Source organism: Stegostoma tigrinum, chromosome 4, assembly GCF_030684315.1.
Source record: "Stegostoma tigrinum isolate sSteTig4 chromosome 4, sSteTig4.hap1, whole genome shotgun sequence".
In the NCBI taxonomy this organism is placed as follows: Eukaryota; Metazoa; Chordata; class Chondrichthyes; order Orectolobiformes; family Stegostomatidae; genus Stegostoma; species Stegostoma tigrinum.
In genome coordinates this window covers 125,329,823-125,348,940 of record NC_081357.1, presented here as the reverse complement: position 1 = coordinate 125,348,940, position 19,118 = coordinate 125,329,823, and the positions used below count along the sequence as shown (strand labels likewise).

The 19,118-nt window shown below is 44.2% G+C and overlaps 1 protein-coding gene and 1 non-coding gene across 2 annotated transcripts in view; both read right to left on the bottom strand.

Moving 5' to 3' along the window:
• hs1bp3 (HCLS1 binding protein 3) overlaps window positions 1–17,209 on the bottom strand; it is a 70,331-nt gene extending 53,122 nt beyond the window's left edge. Inside the window, exons 1-3 of the mRNA XM_048531588.2 lie at window positions 16,888–17,209; window positions 12,267–12,432; window positions 3,222–3,429 (exon numbers count right to left, since the gene is read on the bottom strand). Coding sequence (XP_048387545.1) covers window positions 3,222–3,429; window positions 12,267–12,432; window positions 16,888–16,913 — 400 coding nt within the window. The 5' untranslated portion in view covers window positions 16,914–17,209. The remainder of the gene's footprint in view (window positions 1–3,221; window positions 3,430–12,266; window positions 12,433–16,887) is intronic.
• Window positions 17,210–17,252: 43 nt separating this feature from the next.
• Window positions 17,253–17,334, bottom strand: trnas-aga (transfer RNA serine (anticodon AGA)). The gene has a single exon. It is a non-coding gene; the product is annotated as a tRNA-Ser (tRNA).
• Between the last annotated feature and the right edge of the window lie 1,784 nt (window positions 17,335–19,118).

Below are 19,118 nucleotides of genomic sequence, written 5' to 3'. Positions count from 1 at the left end.
GTGTAATTTCAATTCCTGTATAATACATTTCAAAACAGACAGAATTCAAATTCTAATCATAGACAATAAAATGTTTCTTGACTGTATTTTTTGACACCATTCCAACATCATCTTCAAATTATTTCACTGGCTGAGACAATTCTAATGCCAAAGGTCTCACATCGCAAGCAGAGAACTTTGAAATACAAAGAACACTTTAGAAAGAGAAACACAGGCAGCACGAGAGTCGAATGCTGATGTTCTTCTCCTCCTTTCCCCTACTTGGATCAAAAACAAAACTCAGCTCCAGGGTACAGTGGAGAGTCTGACATCAAAAGCAGCTACAGAAGATCTTTCTGAAAACTATAATCTCCAATACCTACACTGCTAACCATCTCTATTTTATTGTGATTTTAACGCATGGTAATGGTAAACAGGAACAGATGCAAGATATTTGATAGATGTTCCAATTCAAGGGTTAATACAATTAGCCTAATAGATTTTGCATTAAATTTAGTTCTCCTTTTCAAACTTTACTTTGCTCAGTTGTTTGATGATCTTAACTAAAACTCAACGATCTGGCTGTTACAGGGGAAGAACAACCCGTACTGGATCTTTTAATAGTGCTCACTCCCTTCCCTGCCACAGCTAATATTGTGTTGCTTTGACAAACGCCAAGGCCTTGCACTAGTTGGAAAGGAATCAAGAATCTACTGACAGGTGGGCAACTGCTCCTGACATCTTTCTGGATGGAAGCTAGAGTTTGGATCTTATAGCATTGCTCTGGCTATTTTAAATATCAGACTTAAGCTACACAGTTAGTTTGAGCATTACTCATTTTGAATTCTCATCAGTTGACCCATACGGACATTGAAATGGAGTCTGAAACCCTCTTAGAGGTTGAGACAGTATATTAATCTTTTATGCAAGCACTGCCCATGCACAGACACACACAGAACTCATTTGATACATAACGATAGTCTTATCCTCAGGGTCATCATTTTGAGTTGCGTTGGGTAATGAACTTTTTCTCAAATAGTTCAGTCATATATTTTATTGAGAAACTAAACATTACAATCAATTGTCCACATTGGTAGTGAAGAATCTCATTTGCTGAAGTTTCCCCAATTACAGATCTTTATCATTTACTGAGTTGTCAGAAACATCCTACAGACTGGATGTTGGCAAATGTAAACCTACTATTTACTCAACGAGGGGTATTTAAAAACAGAGAAGGGTATTGCTAGAGTCTGCTATTAAAGAGTGGAGCTTGGTTAGCTCAGCTGGCTTTGATGCAGAGTGACTGCAGCAGTACAGATACAATTCCTGCATTCACTGAATTTACCATGGAGGACTCTCCTTCTCAACCTTTTCCCACCCCCCACTCACCTGAGGCGTGGTGACCCTCTGGTTAAACTAACACCAGTCAGCTGTGATCTGGTAAGGCCATAACAAATTTAACTTGATAAAAAGACATGACAACAGAATACATGGAAAGCATTTATGGGATTAGACAAAGTCATCATGGGTTTATAGAAAGGAAATCATGCTGAAATAATCCATGACATTTTGAAGATTAGAAAGTAGAATAGATAAGGAAGAACTAGTGAATGGATTTGGATTTTAAAAAAAGGATCATGCTAAGGTTCCACGTAAGAGGCTAGTGGGGAATGTTAAAGCAAATGGGATTGTGGTAATGCACTAGCATGGATTGAGAACTTGTTGCTAGCCTGAAAGCAGAGAGTGGGAATAGGTGTCTTTTTCCAGGTAGCTAGCAGTGCCTAGTGGTGTACCACTGGGATCATTCCTAAGACCCCAGCTATTCACAATGTAGACAAATAACTTGCACGTGAAACCAAACGCAATACTTCAGAGCCTGCTGACCACACAGAACCAACTTCAACCAAGACCCATAAGGAGAATGCAAGGCAACTTCAGGGGAGGCCTAGATAAGTGAGTGGGGAAACATCTGGAAGTTGCAGTGTAACACAGATAAACGTAATTTGATACACTTTGGTGTGAAAAACAAAAAAGGCACAGTATTATTTAAATATATTGGGAAACATGCATGCATAAAGGGATTGGAATGCCCTTGTACAGCAGACAATGAAAGTGCAGGTGCAGCAAACAATTAAGACAGCAAATGGTAATTTGGTCTTCATTGAAAGAGGATGTGAGCTCAAAGGTAGGTATGGTTTTCTGTAGTTTTGGAGAGTCTTCGTAAGACTGGACCTCGAGTTGTGTGTGCAGTTTTAATCTCCCTATCTAAGGCAGGATAGACTTGCCAGAGAAGGACTGCAGTAAAAATTCACTAAGATGATAACACTGATTGCTGGGCTTTTGCATGAGAAGATATTGGCCTGAGTGGATCTGTATTTGCTGGAGTTTGGAACAAAGAGCTCCGATTGAAAGATATACAATTCTAATAAGGCTCGGCAAGCCGGATTTAAGGAAGATGGTTCCTGGGAGTACAGAACCAGGAGTGACAGCCTCAGGACACAAGGTAGGCCATGATGGAGGGAGACGAGGTGGAATTCACTATCACAGAAGGCCAGGTCACTGATTATATTTAAGAATGGAAATTGAAAAAAATGACAGGTACTGAGGGGTAGGAATATGATTTTGACTTAGACTCAGCTATGATTATCGACCATAGAATCCCGACAGTGGGGACACAGGCCCTTTCGGCCCAACAAGTACACACTGACCCTTAGACCATCCCACCCAGACCCAGACCCAATAACCCACACACCCCTGAACACTATGGGAAATTTAGCATGGCCAATCCACCTACCCTGCACATCTTTGGACTGTGGGAGGAAACTGGAGCACCCAGAGGAAATCCATGCAGACACGGGGAGAATTTGCAAACTCCACACTGACAGTCACCCAAGATTGGAATCGAACTCAGGTCCCTGGCGCTGTAAGGCTGCAGTGCTGACCACTGGGCCACCGCGCCGCCCCATTCAAGTACATTGAATATAATTATATTCAATTATATTGAATGGTACTGCAGACTCAAAGAATCAAAAGGCCTACTCCTGCATTTCTAAGAACTGGTAATTGGTCAAGGATGGCAAAACCTAAGCACAAGTGACTCAAACTTCATTGTTATTCTGTGCTGATGCTTGGACACTGAAGCAACTGAGCATGTGCTGGAACTGATTTCCCTTGTGTTGTGGCCACACATAAGCAGAGTCTTCAATGAAACACAAATTTCTTCTTGGACTGATAAAAATTACCTAGGAAATCCAACAATTCAGGACTTGATGCAAGAGTTGCGTCCTTAGCAATGAATCTGAAGATTTCATCAAAAATGACTCTTCTTTCCCTGATATCAGCCTCCCCTACAAATAAAACCTTTCGAGGCATGGGGGGCAGTTTTGCATTCGGATACTGGTTGCTCAGCTTTTGATACAAATCATCAATCTCACTGTACTTCTTGGGTACCTGAAAGACAGCAAAAAGAGAAAATCTTTTGTTTTATGTTCCAAATATAAATTCTAAGCCAGAAAGTACTTAACTGACAGAAGGGACTGGCACAGGCCTGTGAGCAAAGCTCTGGCATTTGCTGATGACCGCTCAACGTAACCCATACTTACTTTGATTGGAGGCTGCAGAAAAACTGGCCTCAGCTTCCAGCAGTGATAATGGGAACTGCAGATGCTGGAGAATCCGAGATAATAAAATGTGAGGCTGGATGAACACAGCAGGCCCAGCAGCATCTCAGGAGCACAAAAGCTGACGTTTCGGGCCTAGGCCCTTCATCAGAGAGGGGGATGGGGTGAGGGTTCTGGAATAAATAGGGAGAGAGGGGGAGGCGGACCGAAGATGGAGAGAAAAGAAGATAGGTGGAGAGGAGAGTATAGGTGGGGAGGTAGGGAGGGGATAGGTCAGTCCAGGGAAGACAGACAGGTCAAGGAGGTGGGATGAGGTTAGTAGGTAGGAGATGGAGGTGCGGCTTGGGGGGGGGAGGAAGGGATGGGTGAGAGGAAGAACAGGTTAAGGAGGCAGAGACAGGTTGGACTGGTTTTGGGATGCAGTGGGTGGAGGGGAAGAGCTGGGCTGGTTGTGTGCTGCAGTGCAGTGGGGGGGGGTGGGGGGGAAGGAGACGAACTGGGTTGGTTTCGGGATGCGGTGGGGGAAGGGGAGATTTTGAAGCTGGTGAAGTCCACATTGATACCATTGGGCTGCAGGGTTCCCAAGCGGAATATGAGTTGCTGTTCCTGCAACCTTCGGGTGGCATCATTGTGGCACTGCAGGAGGCCCATGATGGACATGTCGTCTAAAGAATGGGAGAGGGAGTGGAAATGGCTTGCGACTGGGAGGTGCAGTTGTTTATTGTGAACTGAGCGGAGGTGTTCTGCAAAACGGTCCCCAAGCCTCCGCTTGGTTTCCCCAATGTAGAGGGAGCCACACCGGGTACAATGGATGCAGTATACCACATTTGCAGATGTGCAGGTGAACCTCTGCTTAATATGGAAAGTCATCTTGGGGCCTGGGATAGGGGTGTGGGGGCAAGTGTAGCATTTCCTGCGGTTGCAGGGGAAGGTGCCGGGTGTGGTGGGGTTGGAGGGCAGTGTGGAGCAAACACGGGAGTCACGGAGAGAGTGGTCTCTCCGGAAAGCAGACAAGGGTGGGGATGGAAAAGTGTCTTGGGTGGTGGGGTCGGATTGTAGATGGCGGAAGTGTCAGAGGATGATGTGTATCCGGAGGTTGGTGGTGGTGGAGAGAGGACGAGGGGGATCCTCTTTGGGCGGTTCTGGTGGGGGCAGGGTGTGAGGGATATGTTGCGGGAAATGCAGGAGACGCGGTCAAGGGCGTTCTCGACCACTGTGGGGGGGGAACTTGCAGTCCTTGAAGAACTTGGACATCTGGGATGTGCGGGAGTGAAATGCCTCATCGCGGGAGCAGATGCGGCGGAGGCGGAGGAATTGGGAATAGGGAATGGAATTTTTGCAGGAGGGTGGGTGGGAGGAGGTGTATTCTGGGTAGCTGTGGGAGTCGGTGGACTTGAAATGGACATCAGTTACAAGCTGGTTGCCTGAGATGGAGACTGAGAGGTCCAGGAAGGTGAGGGATGTGCTGGAGATCCAGCCCAGCTCTTCCCCTCCACCCACTGCATCCCAAAACCAGTCCAACCTGTCTCTGCCTCCCTAACCTGTTCTTCCTCTCACCCATCCCTTCCTCCCACCCCAAGCTGCACCTCCATCTCCTACCTACTAATCTCATCCCACCTCCTTGACCTGTCCATCTTCCCTGGACTGACCTATCCCCTCCCTACCTATACTCTCCTCCCCACCTATCTTCTTTTCTCTCCATCTTCGGTCCGCCTCCCCCTCTCCCCCTATTTATTCCAGAACCCTCACCGCATCCCCCTCTCTGATGAAGGGTCTAGGCCCGAAACGTCAGCTTTTGTGCTTCTGAGATGCTGCTGGGCCTGCTGTGTTCATCCAGCCTCACATTTTATTATCTCAGCTTCCAGCAGATGGCCCTATTGTTAGGACAAGCAGCAAGGTCTTTCAGTGTGACAACTGCTGCTAAACCACACACCTCTCAATGCTGGGAGCTGAAGGCATTGGCCTCAAATCTTCTGCGGGATGACAGGCGAGGTTATAAGTTCTTAAAGATAACTGTCCATCCACCAGGCTGCTCTCTACCATGCCCACACTGTGCCAGTCTGTGGGGCTGAGGAGTGGCAGGAATGAGGAGGGCAGCAGGGGGCAAAAATAAAAAAAAACAAAGCCAATTCAATTCACAATAATTATAACCCGGTCTTCATTTCCTGTACAACGTAGCACATATGTGAAGGGCAGAGTTCTCAATTTGCGTCCCTGATTTTCAAAAACACAATGCTGTTCAGGGCAAGTTCTGAAATTGATGGTCCCTGTCACTTTAAAAATGTTAACAGCAGAGGAATCCATTTTAGATAAACTGGAACTTCTGGAAATATCTACTAGGAAAATAGAACATGTCCACAGGACTTGGAGCAGAGCATTAGATTGAGCATATTTAAAAGACTATGGAAAGAAAAAACTCAAGAGGATGAATTGTGTTGAGTGCGCAAAGTGTTCAACCCACAATCTTTATTGAAGTGAAATCAAGAGTCTGCCTATCGTACATGCCTAATGTTAGAGCTGATACGGCCACGGGAGACGAGGAAACGTTTGTACATACCTGCTTTCAGTTCAAAACAATAACTTCATACAAAAAGACATACAATGCAAACATCATGTACAGGGTTAACCAATTTACTACTGTTCTCATGCATTCGCAGTTTGTCACTCCCATCAGCATCTAAGTTTGTATTGTACACATTCGCCTTTAATCACATGGGTTTCTTAATGGTAGAGATGAGTCTCTCTGACAAAATTCATTGATGCTTGACAGAAGGCAGTAAAGTCTATTCAGGGCTTCATTTGGCTAAATGCATACTTTGAGCTTTCCTGGCTGGTTATACTGGTACCTTCCTGCTAAATAATTCTGTAGGATGTCACTTCCTTGATTATTTTCCATCTTTTCCACACAGGTCTTTCAGACCGGCTTGAAGGGCAGCTCAAAACTTCTCAGCAGATGCTGAATTGATTAACTTCAAGATAATAATCTTCTCATTTAAAAAAAAGCCTGTAAAGGCAGGGTCATTCTCTTCTAAAACCTATCCTGCAGTCAATGGTTTAGTGCACTTTGACATGTTGCAAACATCTTTTGGTACATTGAAGGTTATCAGTCCAAGCTATAGACTTGTTCTAGCGGAGATAAGCGGCACTTGCTTTTAGTCTTTAAACCAGATCCTCATTCATGTTACTGCAGTGGGCTGACACAGTCATCTGTCCTCTCAGCATGATCATATATATCCTTAAGCTCACTTTCAAGGGCCTCATTTTTGAACTACCGGGCTGAGCCACTTTGCAGAGTCAGTGAAGGTCCTGGTGTTGCGTGACGCACGAGTATCTAACTAGTATTTTATGCTGACTCCACGTTTTCCTTTTGCAGTCTTCAATCCATCAGTTACAAACTAGTCTCACCTACCAACTTGACTAAACCAAGTTGGTTCAGAGTAGCTGGTCAGAATTTGCAGCTGTTGCCTCTCCTCTGGACCTGCTTGCTAGCTTCGCCTCCAATATAAACTCATGTGCAAAATGATTTGGATTCTTGCAGTGACAACACTGCAGTTCCCCTCACTGCACAATGCTTTCTTTTGCTTTGCATGATGTCCCCTGCAGCATTTAAATTCTGTCTTTTGCCCGAGATTGTTCTTTCCTTTGTGCCCAGAGGATCTGTTAGCATAATCTAGCATGTTCTGCCGTGAATTTGATCTTGCTGATTCATTACCTCAGCGCTTCAGCACTTGAACAATATAGTGACCCTCAAAAGGGACCAACTTGCACCTCCCCAGACAGAGACAACAGTCTGCACCCTCAGTTGCTTGCAATCAAAATTTAAGCCTTACTGCATTTCTGGATTTTAATCCATCAGGTTTCACTATGAAGCAAACCGAAGATGCTGTGTGGCAACCATCTTGATTAAAGCACATAATTCAAAATTCTAGATGTTAATCCACCTCATTTATTCGAGAATGTCATACCTTTCTGGAGCTCCACTTAATGTGTTTTTGCCTCAAGCACTATGCAGAGTGCAACGGTTTAATGGTATTATCACTAGACTGCTAATGCAAATAAAGTCAGTTCATATTCTAGAGGTCTGGGTTCAAATCCTGCCATTTCAGCTACTACTTTCTGCCATTGTTGTGGAACCCCTATCATTCATCCATCAAAACTGTGCACAGTTGCAACTTTGCTGTGTAGTAAATGGGTGGGGGGGGGGGGGGGGGGTGTGAGGCACTTAAGACCTGGGTACCCTTGTGCGCCAACCACTAAAGGAAAGCCAATACAGCATGGAGCTGGAGGAATAAAGCAGGTAGGGCAGCATCAGATAAGCACCCTGATGAAGGGTGTAAACCCGAAAACATTGACTTTCCCGCTCCTGTGATGCTGCCTGACTTGCTGTGTTCCTCCAGCTCCACACTATAATGACTCCAGCTGCAGCATCTGCAGTTCTTGCTCTCACTAAAAGCAAGCCTGCAGGTGCAGCAGAAAATAAAGACTATCATGCGGTTTGTTTTCCATGAAAGCTCATTGCACTCTATATCCGTGTCCTTCTATTCTACAAGATCCAAACCCCTCCTAAACTTCAACATTGCCATCTACTTAAGCCACTTGCAAGTGGTGGGAGGATTCCCATCATTGTAATTACTGACAAATTAGCTCTTTGCATCACGGGCTCCCTTTCCCCAGCTCTGGATTCCAGTTTCTCTAAATTTACAACAAAATAATTTGTAATTTTAAAATTTTGAAAATACAAAGTAAATCAATATATCTAAATCTTCCCTGCTAGCTGCACTCTCCCCTTCCTCGTTCAAAAAGAAAACCTTCTAAATCCGTTTCCCAACACCAGCCCAACCAAGTGTTGCAAAGTCCTGTGTGTAAGATGGGAGATCAAAAATAGGCAGAATGAGTCAAGCCATCACACTTCTCTGCATGCTCAAACCTTCAACTTTAGTGCCATCTAATGGCTTCCTCTAATAATTACACCTGCTATAGGAATGCAGACAGGGCAAAGAATTTCAATTCTTTTATTATTTGTTCATGAGATGTGGCATGGAGAGTTAGCGAGTGTTTATTGCTCATCCCCATTTGCCAGGGTGGTAGTGAGTTGTGTTGTTAAATGCAGCAGTACTTGGGCTGTGGGGGGTTCCTGCAGTGCTATTAGGCAAGTTTCAAGATTTTGACTCTGAGCGATGGCACATTTTGTCAGTCAGATGGGCATGTGGCTTGCAGGCGGTGTCCCATGTATCTGCCAGCCTTGTTCTTCTGGACGACAAAGTTCATGGGTTTGTAGGTGCTGTCAAAAGAGTTATCAGTGAGAATGCAGCAAGTGCAGATGGCGCGCACTGCTGCCACCATGTGTCAGTGGTGAAAGAACTGGATGTGGTGCCAATCCGAGATAACAAAGTGTCGAGCTGGATGAACACAGCAGGCCAAACAGCATCTCAGGAGCACAAAAGCTGACGTTTCGGGCCTAGACCCTTCATCAGAAAAGGGGAATTGGGAGAGGGTTCTGAAATAAATAGGGAGAGGGGGGGAGGCGGACTGAAGATGGGTACAGAGGACAGCATGGGTGGGGAGGTAGGGAGGGGATAGATCAGTCCAGGGACGACAGACAGGTCAACAAGGCGGGATGAGGTTGGTAGGTGGGAAATGGAGGTGCGGCTTGGGGTGGGAGGAGGGGATAGGTGAGAGGAAGAACAGGTTAGGGAGGCAGGGACGAGCTGGGCTGGTTTTGTGAAGGGCTGTTTCATCTGCAAAGTGGGCCCTTGGATCTGGAAGGAGAAAGTGAAGCACAGGTGTTACACCCTCTGCAGTTGCAGGGGAAGGTGATTGGGAGTGGAAGAGGAGTGGACCAGGGTGTCCCTGAAGGAACAGTCCTGGCAGAATGCCAACAAAGGAGGAGAGGGGAATGTGTGTCTGGTGGGGGCATCCCATTATAAAGATAGCAGAAATGGCAGCTAATGAATCCTCTAGATGTGGATGCTGGTGGGATGGTAGGCGAGGATAAAGGGGGAATGCTACTGCTGTTGTAGGAGGAAAGAGAGGGTGAAGACTAAAAAGAGGGAATGGGTCAGACCAGCTGAGGGCCCTGTCAATCACAATGCTGGGAAATCCTAGGTTGAGGAAGAAGGTGGGCATTTCGGAGGCTCGTTGTCAAGTTTGGCATCATCAGAACAGAGAATGGAACAAAGTCTTTACAGAAAGCAGGGTGTGATGTTGGGGGTCATCACTGTCATGAATTGGTTATAGAAAAGTGAATTAGCTCCTCCTTGTTTTTAATCCACTCAGCCAGTCACAAACATTTCTATTTCCTTCACAGCACATATCACACTTCCATAAAAATAGTGTTCTTGTCAAAGCTGAGGCGCCAATCACAAGGTTTTCCTGAGTGAAAGACAGACTTCTTGGGTAATGATGAGACATGACGAAAAAAAACCTAGACATCGAGTACACATGTAGCTCTGGGAACAAGTTGAAAAACTGAGAGACTCTGAGCACAGGGAGTAAGAATAAAAGCAACACATTTTAAAAGTAATTGTATCAGAGATAACGGGAACTGCAAATGCTGGAGAATCTGAGATAACAAGCAATGCTCTCAAGATGCTGCTTGGCTTGCTGTGTTCATCCAGCCCCACACTTTGTTATCACATTTTAAAACTAATTTGACTCTTTGCAGATGCTGCATTTTACCTCAGACCACAGTTGTTTGATGATTGTCTGGCATTCTCAACAGTAGCAGAGTCTGTAGATATCTTTGGAAACACAGAATATAGGACCAGGTAAAGGCCATTTTGGCCTTTCAAGCTTGCTCTGCTATTCAACATTATCCTGGTTGATCAAACTCAGTATCCTGTTCCTGCTTTCTCCCCATATACTTTGAGCCCTTTAAATTAAGATCCATATGTACATCTTTCTTGAAAGTCAATGTCAGAGTTGCACAGTACAGAAGTCTTCAATGTTTTGGCCTCAACAGTTTCCCGTGGTACAGAAATCCACAGGCAGACTACTCTCTGGGTGAAGCGATTTCTCCTCGTCTCTATCCTAAACAGCCTCTTCCTTAACCTGTAACTCTATGCTCTTCAACCACTGAGATCATCCTCCAGGCAATAACCCTCTTGAATCTGGTTAGGATTTTATAGATTTCAAAGAGACCCTCTCATTCTTCTAAAGTCTTGTTAATAGAATCAAAAATGATCCAGTCTCTTGCCATGTGACATTCCCACCACCCCAGGTATTAATCTGGGGTTTGCTGTGTTCTCTCAATAGCCAGAACATCCTTCCTCAGATAAAGGAGACCAAAACTGCAGACTATACTCGAGGCATGGTCTTACCAATGCCCTGTACATTTGCAGCAAGACATGTCTATGCTCAAATCCCTTTGTTATGAACGCCAACATACAATTTGCCTTCCTCACTGCCTGCTGCACCTGCAATGTTTACTTTCAGCAAATGGTGCACTCCGTTTTCAGAAATAGTTTTCTGCAAATTTGCTTTTTCACTGGGTGCTGTCTTCCAACATGTGGACAGGGGAAGTGACGGGGCGTGGAGACAGAGAAGGACAGAAAGACAACGTGATGGAGAGACTTCCGAATTCTGTTATGAATTATCATTCCTTCTCTCGGCAATAATGCAGCGAGGTCTAGCCAAGCAATGGCTACACTCCACAAAACGGTGACATAAACCCAATGCCAATTCACCAGGGGGCTGCCTAGGAGCATTCATGCCTCATCTAAATGGGGTCAGAATTCCAATATTTGATGCACATTGAGCCTACAAATTCGGGACATGGGATTGTGGGCTGCACCCAATTCATGCTGGTACAAAATAATTTCTGGAACAAAATGCTCTATATCCAAGAAGGCAGGATAGCTCAAAGATGGTCTTGCTCGTCCTATTGAAAAGGGTATGCCTTCTTTCTTGAAGCAAGGCCAAAATGTTAGTCATCATACTGCAATTTTCAGTAAATACTTCAGGTTCTTATTTAAATTCTCCATTTTTTAAAATCAATCATTCACCGTTCCTCACCATAAATTGTCAAAATCGTGCAAGTAAACGCCAACAACTAGTTTATAACATTTTCTGCACCAAAAGCAACTCAATGTACAATGACACAGACTTTGTCAGATTCTCTCCTCCAAACACAAGTGAGTGAATCAATACAGTTTGCCAAGAAATGGCTAGACTGGTGACTTGCAGATTTTTGAACACCTTGTTAGGTGGCATGAGTACAGCTATTTTAAACCAACTTTCCTCAATAACAGTGGAAAATTGTTTTTAAACGCATTAATTTTACAAGTAGAATCAAACATAGGGAATAATAGGAACCCCACACTGTTCAAGCAGGCCATTTGACTCAGAGTCCACGCCGACCCTCCAAACAGCATTCTACCCAGACCCATGCACCCACCCCCACCCTATCTCTGTAACCCTGCATTGCTATGGCTAATCCACATCTCCAGACACTATGGGCAATTTAGCATGGCCAATCCACTTAATCTGCATATCTTTTCAAATGTTGGGCTGTTGGAGGAAATCCACACAGACACAAGGAAAATGTGCAAACTCCACATAGGCAGACAGTCACCCAGTTCTGGAATCGAACCCTGGCGCGAGGCATCTGTGTTAACCACCAAACCATTGTGCTGCCAAAAGCATTGTGAAATATTCTTCTTCACTTACCACTAACTGAACAACATCTTTAGCCTTGTGCTTTGCAGACTTGAAGGAGGCTAGCTGAGTGACAACGACAATTTGATACTCCACATGGCCTGACATCAGCTTGCCATGGATTTCCTGGTACTCTGGGACTGCCAGGTCTATTCCTGTGTGCAAGTTCTGGATTGACCTGAATTGAAAACAATCACAAGAAAGCATTTGTCACTGAAAACAGTCTCTCACTGGCTTTGCAGTTATCTGACAATCCTACTTAGGAAGTTTTAATGGCAGTTTGTGTTACCCAAACACCATAAAATGGAATTGGGGATATCCCGGGAACATTCTGAATTGAAGTATGTTATTTTCATGATTTCCCAAATGCTGCCATGTTAAACACAATCACGACCAAAACACACACAGTGAAAATGCTCACATTTTTCAGATGAGGAAGCTACAGCCAGACACCTAATAGTTATTTAAAAAGTCATACCAATTATAACGAAACATTATAGACAATTGAGATTTTGAGTCTCTTTCCTGTTCAAAATGCAACCCATCCTTGGTTTAGGCAGCTGTACACTAGTTGTCAATATTCTGTAATTTGACACAATGGTGACAGCTGCATCAAATCCATTACTGTACAATTCCAGTGTTTGGCAGATCAATGTTAAAACCAATTGTGGGCCCTATCTCTATCTGAACACTGGTATAACCAGACCATTCAGTAACAGTACAGCATTTATAAATACATAATATGATCAAGCTTCACAAAGGGGTAATCATGCTGATAAATTTACCAGAATTATGTGAGGTGGTAACAAGCAGGACAGATAAACAGAAAGAAGCGGATGTAATATACTTGATTTACAAAAGGTGTTTAATAAGGTAGCACACATTAGGCTTCTTAATAAGAGCCTGTGGTGTTGAAGGAGGCGTATGAGCATGGATAAAGGATTGGCTAACTAATAGAAAACAGACAGTTGGGATGGGAGGAACATTTCAGAATAGCAACGGTCAACTAGTGGAGGACACAGGGATCAGGGCTGAGTCACCCTTCTTTACAATATATTATGATGGCTTGGATGAGGGAAGTAAACGTACTATAGATAAGTTTGCAGACAGCAAAATTAGGAGGTAAGGCAAATCGGGAGGGTGACATTGTTTGCAAAGACATATGGGACAAGTTGCAAGAGTCGGCAAAATCTTGGCAGCTGGAATATAAGGGAAAGTGTGAAAGTGAGAAAGTTACACTTTGGTAAGAATAAAAGGTGTCAATATGGTTTAAATGGTGAAAGACTGCAGAAAGATACGGCACAGAGGGATTTGGGAGTCTTGCACCCAAATCAAAAAGCTAGCATCCAAGCTCAACAAGTAACTATGAAGGCAAATGAACTCTTGCCATTTACTTCAAAAGGGAACAGAGTATAGCAAGATAATAAAATGTGAGGCTGGATGAACACAGCAGGCCCAGCAGCACCCAAGGAGCACAAAAGCTGAAGTTTCGGGCCTAGACCCTTCATGAGATGAAGGGAGATGAAGGGTCTAGGCCCAAAACGTCAGCTTTTGTGCTCCTGAGGTGCTGCTGGGCCTGCTGTGTTCATCCAGCCTCACATTTTATTATCTTGGATTCTCCAGCATCTGCAGTTCCCATTATCGCAGAGTATAGCAAGGACTTGCTAAAACTATACAAGGCACTAGTTAGTCCACACCTGGAATACTGTAAACTGTTTTGGTCACGCTATTGTAGTTATATTGTCATTGAAGGCAGAGCAGAGAAGGTTCACAACATTCAACCCAGTTATGGAGGGATTGCCTCACGATGAGAGCGGAGGGAGGAGGTTGTGCCTGCAGTCATTTGCAGTTTTGAAGAAAGACAGGTGACCTTACCGAAACAAGGGCACTTGACAGTAGATGCAGAGAGGTTGTTTCCCGATACTGGATAGTCTAGGAGCAGAGGACATCATCTCAGAGTAAAGGAGCTGCATAGTTAAGGACAGAGATGAGGAGGAACTTACTCTCAGAGTAGTGAATCTGGGATTCCTCATTGCAGAGCACTGTGTGGGCTGGGTTAAGAATATTCTAGGTTGATATTGACGGATTTGTAACCAGGAAGGGGATCAAGAGCAATATGACACCATAGGGAGAGGCAGAAAAGTGGAGGTTGTGATGATCAGATCAGTCAGGATTTCATTGAATGGTGGAGCAGACTCTGAGCTGTATGGCCCACTTCTGCTCCTACATCGTATGACTTTACTAACATACTGCTGTGCAAATTCATGTCATTTTCAGAGGCAACAGTAAGGAATCACTTGATAAATATGTTCAAAGGCTTGAACTATCTTTTTGGTATGTTATTTACGTTACACAGAGTTCACTTTGTCAGCAGCGGCATTAAGTAGTACCAGTTAGAGTATTATTCACCACACACCTTTATCACAATGTGAGTTGCAATTAAAGTAACTGGAATATTTCCTACAACGATAAGCATTTATCTATCAGCAGTACATTTAAAAGCTCCAGGTTTTCCACAGGATAGGGGAGTCCAAAACTAGAACGGATAGGTTTAAGACAAGAGGGGAAGACTTAAAAGCAGCAAATTTTTCCACACAGAGGCTGGTGCATGCATAGAATGAGCTGCCACAGCTGCTTGGGGAGGCAGGTACATTCGCAACATTTAAAAGGCATCCGGATGGGTACATGAATAGGGAGGTTTTAGGGGAATATGGGCCAAATGGGCCACGATTGATTTAGAATACCTGGTCAGCATAGGCAAGTTGGACTGAAGGGTCTGTTCCCAAGCTGTACGTCTCTATGACTAAGTTGCTTCACAGAACATTCCAATTAAGTGTGACACCAAATGTTTCCTTCTGTGATTAGGATAGATAGCCAAACTTTGGTAAAATATGTAGAATTTAAAAAGAGTTTCTTAAAAAGGACACAAAGGAGAGGGTTAAAGTGGAAATTCCAGAGCTTAGATCACAGGTAACTCCAGCCAATTGGAAGTGAAAAACAAGGACACATACAAAGCCAGGCTTGGAGCAGTGTAAATATCTCCAGGCTGTTGTCTGGAGAAGATTACAGCAATAGGGAGGCGGTAGGCTGTACTAAGATTAAAGGAAAAGAGAAATACAAATCAATGTAGATGAGTGAGCGCAGGGTTGGGTGAACAGGACTTGGGTCAGTTAGGATGTGGGCAGGAGAGTTGTGGTTGAACTCAAGTTTACAGAAGAGACCACAGGAATGGGTGATCAGAGATAATGGGAACTGCAGATGCTGGCGAATCCAAGATAACAAAGTGTGAAGCTGGATGAACACAGCAGGCCAAGCAGCATCTCGGGAGCACAAAAGCTGACGTTTTGGGCCTAGACCCTTCATCAGAGCAAAGGTCTAGGCCTGAAACATCAGCTTTTGTGCTCCTAAGATGCTGTTCGGCCTGCTGAGTTCATCCAGCTTCACACTTTGTTATCTTATACAGGAATGGGCGAGCCTGGAAGCAATAAAAAGCTCATTACTCCACAAGTCAAATAGCAACACAGCCTGGCACCCACAGGACAGGGAGAAATCACACCCAGCAAAGAATACTGAGATTACAAGATGTAGAGCTGGATGAACACAGCAGGCCAAGCAGCATCAGAGGAGCAGGAAAGTTGACGTTTCAGATCTGGACCCTTTTTCAGAAATGGGGGAGGGGAAGGCAATTCTGGAATAAAGAGAGAGAGAGAGGGAGTGGTGGATGCAAGATGAATATTGCTTTTTTCTTAAACAGAAAGAAGCATTTCTAGCCGTGAGAAAGGAGTTAATTTGGTTTTATCAGCAACATTATATTTGTTCACTGTAGGAGTTGGGCCAAGGCTGAAAAAGCCACACAGATCTTTAGCTCCAAAGGACAAAGGCAGAATCCTGCAACACTGTTGAACCTCCAACTTAACGAACTGGTTAAATAAGTGAACATAAAGATGTGTCCTTGTCTTAAGCACCTAATGTCAGCTGGTTAAAAAGTGTACAACATTGCATTCAAGAATTAAATTTCAACAGGAATCGAATGTGAGTCACGTATAAAGTTGGTCGACACCGTGGTCCAGCAAATCTTGAGTCCACTTCCGCCCAAAATCAGAGTTGATATTCCCAGTTTGCTTTTTAATGCACTTTCCACCTAAACTCACAATTTAAACGCAGACTACGAACAGAGAGGAAGGCTGCCTGGTTTAAACGCGGAAGATCACCCCCTACCGCACCAGTGTGGCATTTCCCAGCCTGTTATCCGGAGGCCTTGGCGAAAATACAAATTCAGCGCTCATATCATTTAGTGCACCTTCCAACGGAGCAGCTGTCTTCCACAGTTATTCCAAAACTGCAGCAGTTAATTCATTTCAGAAATAAAGCACAGGCCTCCCTTGCCACAGGACGCGAGCTTCCACTTCTGCGCTCAAGTTGCTTTATTCTCGCAGTGTTTGTACTTTTATCGATGTCTCAACTTGAGCTGAAGTGGCTAGACGGAAATAATTTTTTTTTACAAAGTAGCTGAAAGAAGAACCCCGAGCAGGAAGAGCCGCGGAATCAGTGGGAGAGATCGGCGATTAAAAACAGAAACAACTGTAAAAAGCTCAACTGTCCCGGGAATTCTGGCTGCAGAAACTTTACTTACCTGGAAGTGATGAGAGCTTCAGGCATGTTGTTGGAGCTGAGTCTCCTCTCAGGGTCCGGGGTAACAAGATAGAGTGTGTACGCTACTAGGGTTTCAGGACAAGGCTCTCGCCTTGTGACAATCACGGGATCTGGGTAGAAAAGGCAATGACTATCCCGTCCAGCCCTTCAAGGGTCAAACTCCAAACACTGCCCACGTCCTGATCAATTGCAAAGACCATCTCAGCTCTTTAAGCTCAGCAGATCGCGAATTTCCCCCACCGCGATCGGGCCACGCCCGACAGCAATTAAAGCAATGGGTTGACTGTTACTCTTCAGCCAATTTCCAGCTGATCTGCTTTGCAATAAAAAGGAACAAAGTCGACACGTAGTCGGCAGGATTCGAACCTGCGCGGGGAGACCCCAATGGATTTCTAGTCCATCGCCTTAACCACTCGGCCACGACTACTGACGGCTTCCGCGTGTTGTTGCCCATTCATCCATTTGCTGGCTGCCTTTAAAATATGTGTCGTGTATTTTTGAATGTAAATTTAATTGTTATTGCAAAACACAATTAAAAACTAATAATTGCATCCATTTATGAATTAAAAGGTGCTTTCTTTCAGTCCTTGCACTGAACTGAGCCTACTATTCTGTTATGGTCTGAATTAATTCAATTTTTGACAGAATGTTTGCACCATACTAAGTTACATTTTATGGAGTAGAATACTGGAGATGCTGGAAATCTGAAACTGTAGAATCATAGAATTTTACAGCGCAGAAGGGGCTCATTCAACCCATTGTGTCTGTATTAGATCCGGGAAAGAGCTAACCAGTTAGTCCCATTCTCTAGCCCTGCCTCCATAGCCCTCAAAATTCATCACAGCCAAATGTATAGCCATCTCTCTGTTAAAACCTCCTATGGAATCTGCCTCTACCGCTTTCCCAGGCAGCGCATTCCAAATCCTAACAACTCCCTGATTGAAGAAGTTTCTCCTCATTTAAGAACCGAAACATTAACACTGTCCTCTCATGGATGTTGCCTGACCACTGAGCACTTCTCCCATTTTCTGCTTTTTTTTGTTTCAAATTTGATGAGGATGCGAGACTCAAATTCCAGAAACACAGAAGATGGGAGTGGGAGTAGGCCATTCAACTTGCATTGCCCGATGTGCCCTTCAATATGATTGTGGCCCATCAATACCCTAAACCCACACTCTGCTGCTTGGCCTGCTGTGTTCATCCAGCTTCACACTTTGTTATCTTCGATTCTCCAGCATCTGCAGTTCCCATTATCTCCATCCATATCCTTGATCCCTTCAACCATAAGAACTCTATCTATCTCCTTCATGACAATACAGAATGTTTTGGGCTCAACCATTTTCCGTGGTAGTGAAGTACACAGGCTCACTACTCTCTGGGTGAAGAAATTTCTCCTTGCCTCAGTCTTGAGAGGTTTACCTCTGATGCTAAAACTATAAACCCTGGCTCTGGACTCCCCCACCCTAGGAAATTGACTTTATCTATTCATCCTATCCATGCCCCGCATGATTTTATAAACTTCTGTAAGGATCAATGCTTTACACTTTAATACAACATTCTCTTTTCTATCTGTATAACCTATAAATAGAGCAACTTGCAAACTACAATAATGAACATTATATACATTTGTTCTCCTGCTGTGTGTGGCAGTGGCTTCAATCAGTAGTCACAGCTCATAGCTCATCAATGTTGTCACCAGCATCGTGTGTAGAAAGGGACTTGTTGGCTCTTCCACCCGACTAAGTTGTTGTGGGTTAGATAGAGTGAGGATATTTTATTGTTGTTAGTATGTTATGTTTTGTGGTTCTCACATGCTCAAAAATAATTACAGTTTTAGAAACAGATACAAACAGATACAAAACCAGGAAAATGCCAGATTATGGACATTGCCTGATTTTAGACTGAGTGCTTTGGCCCAGAGGATGCTTTTCACGCCAGACGTAAGCAAATTGCCAAGGTAAGCTCATTTCAATTGTGCATGATCATGGCACATCTGAAAATGGCCAGTTTTCAAACAATTATGGTTCTTAACCAGTCAGTTTTGAGAGTGTGCACCTGTGTCTACAGCCTCTCCTCCAAGTCGCATACCAGGCTGATTGGAAAATATATTGGCCTTCCTTCACTGGCACTGAATCAAAATTCTCAAACTCCCTCACCAACAGCACCATGGGAGCACTAACATCATATGGACTGCAACAGTTCATGAAAGTG